The 7,791-nt window shown below is 39.7% G+C and overlaps 1 protein-coding gene across 1 annotated transcript in view; it reads right to left on the reverse strand.

The window, feature by feature from the left end:
• Positions 1 to 2,948: 2,948 nt before the first annotated feature.
• Positions 2,949 to 7,791, reverse strand: part of OSTN (osteocrin) — a 30,588-nt gene continuing 25,745 nt past the window's right edge. The window contains exon 3 of the mRNA XM_006156711.1: positions 2,949 to 3,033. Within this exon, the coding sequence (XP_006156773.1) occupies positions 2,949 to 3,033 (85 nt within the window). The remainder of the gene's footprint in view (positions 3,034 to 7,791) is intronic.

Here is a 7,791-nt window from a genome sequence, read left to right on the forward strand (position 1 = left end):
AATTAAAAAATTTTAAAATGGACAATAATCATCGGTGGCAAAGGTACACGTGCAAACCAACCCCACTATTTGAATCTCCGTGTCATAATGCTCTCAGTACATGAAGAAATGGAAGAATCACGAGCCTGACTCAGAGTTACTTGTTTTCTAATAGCAATTATCGAGTTCCTGGTCAAATAAATGCGGCAATCTTTAACAAACGTGGAGTAACTGTACTTGGTATATCTTTAGATATATAGAAATAATCTGAGTTTTGAATATGATGCTATATTCAATAAGGTTTCCTGTATTGTTATTTTAAAAACTTTTGCCAGAAGGTGCATGTGCTCCCTGGAGAAAGACATGGTGAAAAAGATGGACAGTGAGAAAACACGCCTCGACAGGGCACTATCCTGCCACAATGCCTTCTCCTCCACTTCTCTCTCTTTTCAAGGATTTTGGGCACACACACACATGCACCCAGGGTGTTTCTAAAGCTGCCAGGTCTGGGACTTGAACCATGCTGTCAGCCATGTGGGATCCAGCATTAACCAGCACTCTACAGACTGGCCCCCGTCTTCTTTATTTATGGACATTAACTGGAGAACTACATTGATGAGCAACTCTCTGGAGAACAAAATTTCTCTTAATTAAGTCATTCTGCAAATTCAAGAATTACAATAAAACATTGATTCCTCATTGTGGCTTTAGCACATACGAATAGGTGATGAAAATATAAAAGAGAACATTTTAAATGAAGAGAGGATCAGGGATAATATAATATTGGGGGCTTTTATGTCATTGGTCTGAACATCATATTCAGGAAAGTAAAAGCAAAATTCCCTCCTCTATAACCTGAAATTGTGAAAGTGATCCCAGGTTGTCTTATTTGTTTGGGAGGGAAGATGTACCTTCTCAAGGTCTACTGGGGAAAAAAAATGCATTGCCTAGATTTCATATTTAAGAAATATTTAGTGTTTACAACATAATAAGGAAGCCAGCTGGTGGCATGGTAGAAATGGCTGGGCCCCATATGGCTAACTGCACAATTTAAGTCCAGAACTGGCAGCTTGAAAAACACACCAGGCATGTGTGCCTGATGCCCCAAACCCTGAGAGGAGAACAGAGAGAGGAAGAGACTGTGGCATGGCCATCCCACCTGGGGGGTGCTTTCTCACGTTCTATTATTCTTCAAGTGCACATGCCCTACAGCAAAGGTAAAAAATACAGTAAGTATGATTTAATGCAGTGGTTTTTTCTTTCTTTTTCATTTTCTTTTTTTTGGAGAGGTTTTTGCTATAGGGTGCGTGTGCTCACCAGAAAGACAGAGACAGAGACAGAAAGTGAGAAATCACCACCACCCCCCGGGGGGGACGGCCACGCCGCAATCCCTTCTCCTCCATTCTCCTCTTGGGATGGGCACACAGGCACATGCACTGGCATGAGTTTAAGCCACCAGGTCCAGGACTCAAACCACAGTTGACTATATGGGAGTGCAGCAACATAGCCATTATGCTAACTACTGGTCCCTAATGCAGTGTTTAACACATAAGCTTTCTATTGCAGATGCAAGTCCTGGATTTTAATTCTATCTGCATCACTTATTATCTATGTGATATTGTGAGTTAATTATTTAATCCTTCTACTAATTCGTATAATAACTAATGATCATTAGGTACTTAACACACGTCAGGCACTCTTCCAAGTGCTTAATATGTACCAATTCACTTAATCCTCGGGACAATACCATGTGGTAGAGATGATCATTATCCTAATTCTATAGAGGAAGGTCTCAAAACTTAAGGAAGTTCTCACAGCTAACAGAGGATCTGGGATTTGAATTAATAAATCATGATCTACCTCACTGTCCTCTTTACCTTTTACACTGCATTGCTTCTCAAGATGTTAGGTTTAGTCATAGAACTACTTTATAGAACAGGATTAAATGAAGTAAGGCATGTAAAGCACTGATGGGGCCTACACAGAGGGCCTGCACAGAATCGTCGTAACTGTAACACATACCGTTACCACTTACATGTATTATGTGTACGATATTTTCTGGGACGAGTACAAACATTTCATTTCATCTTTACAATACCACTATGTTATTATTTAAATGCTTAAGATATAGAAGCATAAGATGTTTTGACAGAAACAAGATAATGAGTGGGTGATAGAGCCAATATTTGGATACGGTGTTTTGATTCCATGGCTAATACTCTTTCTGCTACATCATTCCCCCTTATGTTCTGTGTTACCACAGTTCTAGCAATCTCTTTATTTGCAACAAAGTAATGTGTATCACTGCAATGTGTTTTCTTTCTTTCTTTTTTTTTTTGGAGATGTTTTTGCTATATAGCGTGTGTGCTCGCTAGAAAGACAGAGAGGGACAGAGAGACAGAAAGCAAGAAATCACCCCCCAGGGGAGATGGTCACGCCTCAATCCCTTCTCTTCCATTCTCCTCTCAGGATCTTGGGCATGCACGCACATGTGCCCGACATGAGTTTAAGCCACCGGGTCTGGGACTTGAACCATGGTCAGCTACATGGGAGTCCAGCGACATAGCCATTACACTAACTGCTGGTCCCTGTAATGTGTCTTCTTCATAACAGAGTGATTGCTACACATTTATGTATATTTATGGGTGGGATTACTTCAACTTTATCTCTTAGTTGCATATTAAAATCCAATAATAATAATAGATAGGAGTCTATGAAAACAGCTAAATCCCCCTTTTTAAGGATATAGCCAATTTTGGATGTCCCTTTGCTTTAAATGTCATTTAGATTATTTAACATCAATGTACTAATTGAACATAGAAATGTTTGAGATAGAAAATTTATAACCTAAGAAATTATAAGGTGGATTTTCAAGCAAGGGTGAATCAATTGGTCCACTGTGAAATGTTACTAATTAAATTCCTTCACATATTGTTATTTATTTAAATTCTACTCACAGTTGAAATCAATTAGCCTCTGGAATTAGAAAGCCGGTTTCTACCAATCCGATCCATGGGGATACCAAATCGCTTTTTTGGATGATCTGCTACTTTCCTGAAACAAACCAAGAACATTTTTTTAAAGAATTATTTTATTTAACTTTATTTATTTATTTTAATTAGATGAGAGAGCGAGAGAGAGAGAAAGTCAGCAAGTCACCAGGTCTGGGACTCGAAACCAAGAACATTTTAAAGCTAAAGTCAAATTACCAATCATTGCTTAGTCTTTTACTTCCAGCAGATCTGGTCTGGAGGGTTTTTCTGGAGCTGGATAAACATGATAGTTACCCTTCATCAGCACCCACTGGGTATCAGGTCCCAGAGTCTATCTCATATTTTCAACATTCATTGAAATAGGTATACCATCTTCACCCCCCCCTCCCCAAAGGATACATGAGCTTATCAAAGAGAGAGAGAAAGAGGGAGTGCACTTTCCAATGGGGCATGGTCACGCTGCAGTCCTTTTCCTTCCTGCTCTTCATCCCGTCAGGCTTGCATGCACACCAGCCTGGCGTGCTTTTATTGAGCCTTGAGCCTTTGAGGTAGCACGTGAACCATGGTAGGCCATGTGGGATTCAACTCCCAACCCATGTACTTTAAGGACAGTGCTACAGACTGGCCCGACCTCCCTTTCACATATAAGGAAACTGAGGCTTAGAGAAGATCATGTATGAATTTGAATAGACCGCATGAAAAGCCAGGTCTTCAGAGTATTAATATGCTAATTAATTGCTTTAATTTGGATAAATCTCTTTCCTTCTTCAGATTTTATTCTCCTGTTAATTGAAGAACACTGGCCTGGATGAGTGTTCTTTTTTCATTTTTTCCCCCCAATTTCTGCCTCATTCTGGTTCTTTTAGAAAACGATGATGATGAAAGACAGAAAGATGCTGATGCTAAGACAGAATGAGCAGTGTCTGTCAGGTCTTCGGCTGCACTCGACCCAGAGAGGCTTTGTATATGGTCTAGGTTTGTGTATATATTCTTCATATTCTACATTGTTTGAAAAAAATTACACAGTTACATTATAAAAAGGAAGTTTTAAAAAAATCCACATAGGATCACAAAAGGCCTAACATACTGTCCAGATTATATTGGTCATCAGAAAAGTCATGATACATTTTTGCATTAAAAAAATAGAAGTTTTCCTACAACCCAATATATCCAAAAAATCAGCTTTTTAGAAAGAAGAAACATTTTAGGGACTACAAGATGGCATAATTGTTACATTGCTGGACTTCCACTTAGTCAACTGTGGTTCAAGTCCCAGACCCAGTAGCTTAAAACTCATACCAGGTGAGTATGCATGTGTGCCCAAGATTCTGAGAAGAGAATGGAGGAGAAGAGATAATGGCATGGCCATCCTCCCCAGGGGATAATTTTTCTTTCTCTTTCTCTGTCTCTCTCTGTCTCTCTGGCAAGAACAGGAGCCCTATACCAAAAATCTGTAACAGGAGCAAGGTCAGAACACTGAGTATGTAAATTTCACTTGCCTTGGAGTTGAGCAAAGTTTGAGTCTTCTTCTTTTTTTTTTTTTTTTGAGAGTTTTTTTTCTGCTATAGGGCGCGTGCGCTTTGCCAGACAGACAGAGAGAGACAGAGAGACAGAAAGCGAGAAATCACCCCCCAGGAGGATGGCCACGCCGCAATCCCTTCTCCTCCATTCTCCTCTTGGGATCTTGGGCACGCATGCACACGCGCCTGGTGTGTTTTAAGCCACCGGGTCCAGGACATGAACCTCAGTCGGCTACGTGGGAGTCCAGCGACATAGCCATTACGCTAACTGCTGATTCCAAGTTTGAGTCTTCTTAATGAAAATAGAAATAAGTGTAAGGTCAGACAAAGGCTTATGTAAGTAAGTGATTTGTCTCTCAGCTGAAGGTAATTGATTAGTAGATGTATTAGACTTTTCAATAATGCAGAAAATAGGGCATGTTATAAGTAAACAATATTAGACATATATAGTTTATAAATATAATAAGCACAAGAAAGAAACAGAATATTACCAGCAGTTCAGGCACATTTGGAATGAGAAAGAATTTTAAAGGTTATTCTCCCACCAAATGCAAGGATTTGTACTTCAAGTTTTACCAATAATGATACAATTTATTGCTTGAAAATTTCAGTGATGTGAGACTTATTCACAAGATAACTTGATTTTCAGTAGTTTAGAGACTTTTAAAAAGATTGGCTTCAGAACATTTTCAGGAGCTTATTTTTTTTTCTAACTACTTTATTATCTTGTTAATCTATACTACATAAAATGTAAGTACTAAAAATGAGAGAAAATATCAATGTTTTAAAGTTTTTTAAAAACTATCAAGTGTTTTTCCTACTCTAATGTACTGAATACACTCTAAGAACACAGTTCTCTCTATGCCTGTCCTGAGATAGATGAGTCAGAATGAGTCTGACTTCAAAGGCCTCCATTAACTACTTTAAGACGGATGATTAATGCAAATAGTAGAGGAAATATTTCTTATTAAAAAAATTCATGTACTCGCTGGAAAAACAGAGACAGATATAGAAAAGGAAAAAGCAGCTGCAAAAGGGCATGCCCATATCATACTCCCGTCTCCAGTTCTCCCTTCTTTCAAGATTTTGGGCATACAAGCATCTGGCATGGTTTTCAAGCTGCTGGATCTGGGACTCGAACCATGCTATTGGTCACTGGGTTTGCAGCTACCTTCACCACCATGCCATAGGCTGGTCCTATTTCTTATTTTACTAATACCAAGTTCTACTTTAACTACCAGGTTTTATCAGTGATCCTGATATTACTATTAAATAAAATCACCGAATGATGCATTTCTTAAAATGTATCTCTGTCGTGAAGTGGCCTATGACTGTATGCCACTTTCCACAGAAAAAGACATTTTGCAGAAGATTAAGATGAAGAAACTTGAAATAGAAAGATTAATCCAGATTATCTGAGGGTATGCTGAATCTAGCCACTGAAACCTTTTTTTTTTTTTTTTTTTGAAGAGGCTTTTGCTATAGATCGTTTGTGCTTGCCAGAAAGATAGAAAGTGAGAATCACTCCCCTGGGGGATGGTTACGCCGCAATCCCTTCTCCTCCATTTTCCTCTCGGGATCTTGGGCATACACACACATGTGCCCAGTGTGAGTTTAAGCCACCAGGTCCGGGACAACCGCAGTCAACTACATGGGAGTCCAGCAACATAGCCATTATGCCAACAACTGCTGGTCCCATCTAGCCACTGAAATCTTTAAAAGCACTTGATGAATGAAAAAGTGTGAATCAGAGAACAACAATCTGAAGGACTTAACTCACTAGGGCTAGGTTTGAAGCTGGAGCGGAAACAGTTATGAGTGGAGACGTGCTGTGTCCTCTAGACATGCTTGAAAGAAAAGGAGGACCTCAATCCTGCTAGCACAGGGAAATGGATTCTGCCAACAACTTGAACAGACAGGAAATGAGTTCCACCCTAGAGTCTCCAGGAAGAAACAGCCTGCTGACATCTTCATTTCCTCTATATTTCTCTGTCAGACAAGGCAAACAGAATAGAGCAATATGCTATAATTTTAGAGACTACCCATTGGCTAGCAGTCTGTCATGGGGACCTACCTAATAGAAAAGGACACTCAGAAAATTTATCTAGAATGACAACCATTCATGTGATTTAGGGCTATGTCTAAGTGCAAAGTGGTTAATACAGTAGAATGTATTACATTGATGTAGTTTTCATTCCCATAAGCCTTAAATTCCATGACAGTATTTTCCCCATCATAACCCCAGGATAAGGCAGATACCCTCACAGAATGGAAGAGAGCACTCAGGGTTAGTCTCAGACAGATGGGAAGAGGAAGTGAAAGCCCATCCGCTCCCAGGTGTTTAAAGAATTTATGAGAAGAGGAAGGAAATAGCAGCTGGGAAAAAGCATCATATGACAAACGTACTGATCTGCTAAAGTTCCTTTAAGAATAGGTGTCAGAAAAAATAATACATATACTTTTTAAAGAGAACTATGATATCTTAATGCCCGTGATACTTAACCCTCTGGAGCTGTTTATTCACACTTCTATATAAGTGACAGTTGATTGTTTTATTCACAATCACATGTATTGTTCTCTGCAATGTGGATACAGTGATAAATAAGATATACTTTATGTCTTAGAGTTCGCTTTCCATGTCAAAAAGAGCTGATAGGATAACACACGTGAGACCACTTGACACATTTTAACTGATAACTGTTCTTTTCTATCAGTCTGGTCTAGTGGTTTCCAAACTGTCTGTAGCTTTTTATTTCTACAAATAAAAGCTGTATGAAGCAGAGCAATATCTAAAAAATTAGGTGAAGCACTGTACCAGTCAAAGGTAAATAATCCCTCTCCATACCTATGTAGTGGCCCCCGAAAAAGCTCCTGGAAACACTGAATTCTCAGAGCAGTTTAAAACCTACTAGTCGGGGGATCAGCAGTTAGCGTAATGGCTATGTTGCTGGACTCCCACATAGTTGACCGTGGTTCGCATCCTGGACCTGGTGACTTAAAACTCACGCCGGGCGCATGTGCGTGCGTGCCCAAGATCCCGAGAGGAGAATGGAGGAGAAAGGATTGTGGAGTGACCATCCCCCCTGGGGGGTGATTTCTCATTTTTTGTCTCTCTGTCTCTCTCTGTCTGTCTGGCAAGCGCACGCGCCCTGTAGTGAAAACCTCTCAAAAAAACAAACAAAAAAAACCCCTACTAGTCAGATAGATAAATAGAAACTTTGGTTGTTTATGTTTTTATTTTGTTAATAGTTCCATAATTCTTGAGCCAGCAGCCCCGCGCGCGTGGCGGAAGAAGCCAG

Source organism: Tupaia chinensis, unplaced genomic scaffold, assembly GCF_000334495.1.
Source record: "Tupaia chinensis unplaced genomic scaffold, TupChi_1.0 Scaffold000515_1, whole genome shotgun sequence".
NCBI classification, from domain to species: Eukaryota; Metazoa; Chordata; class Mammalia; order Scandentia; family Tupaiidae; genus Tupaia; species Tupaia belangeri.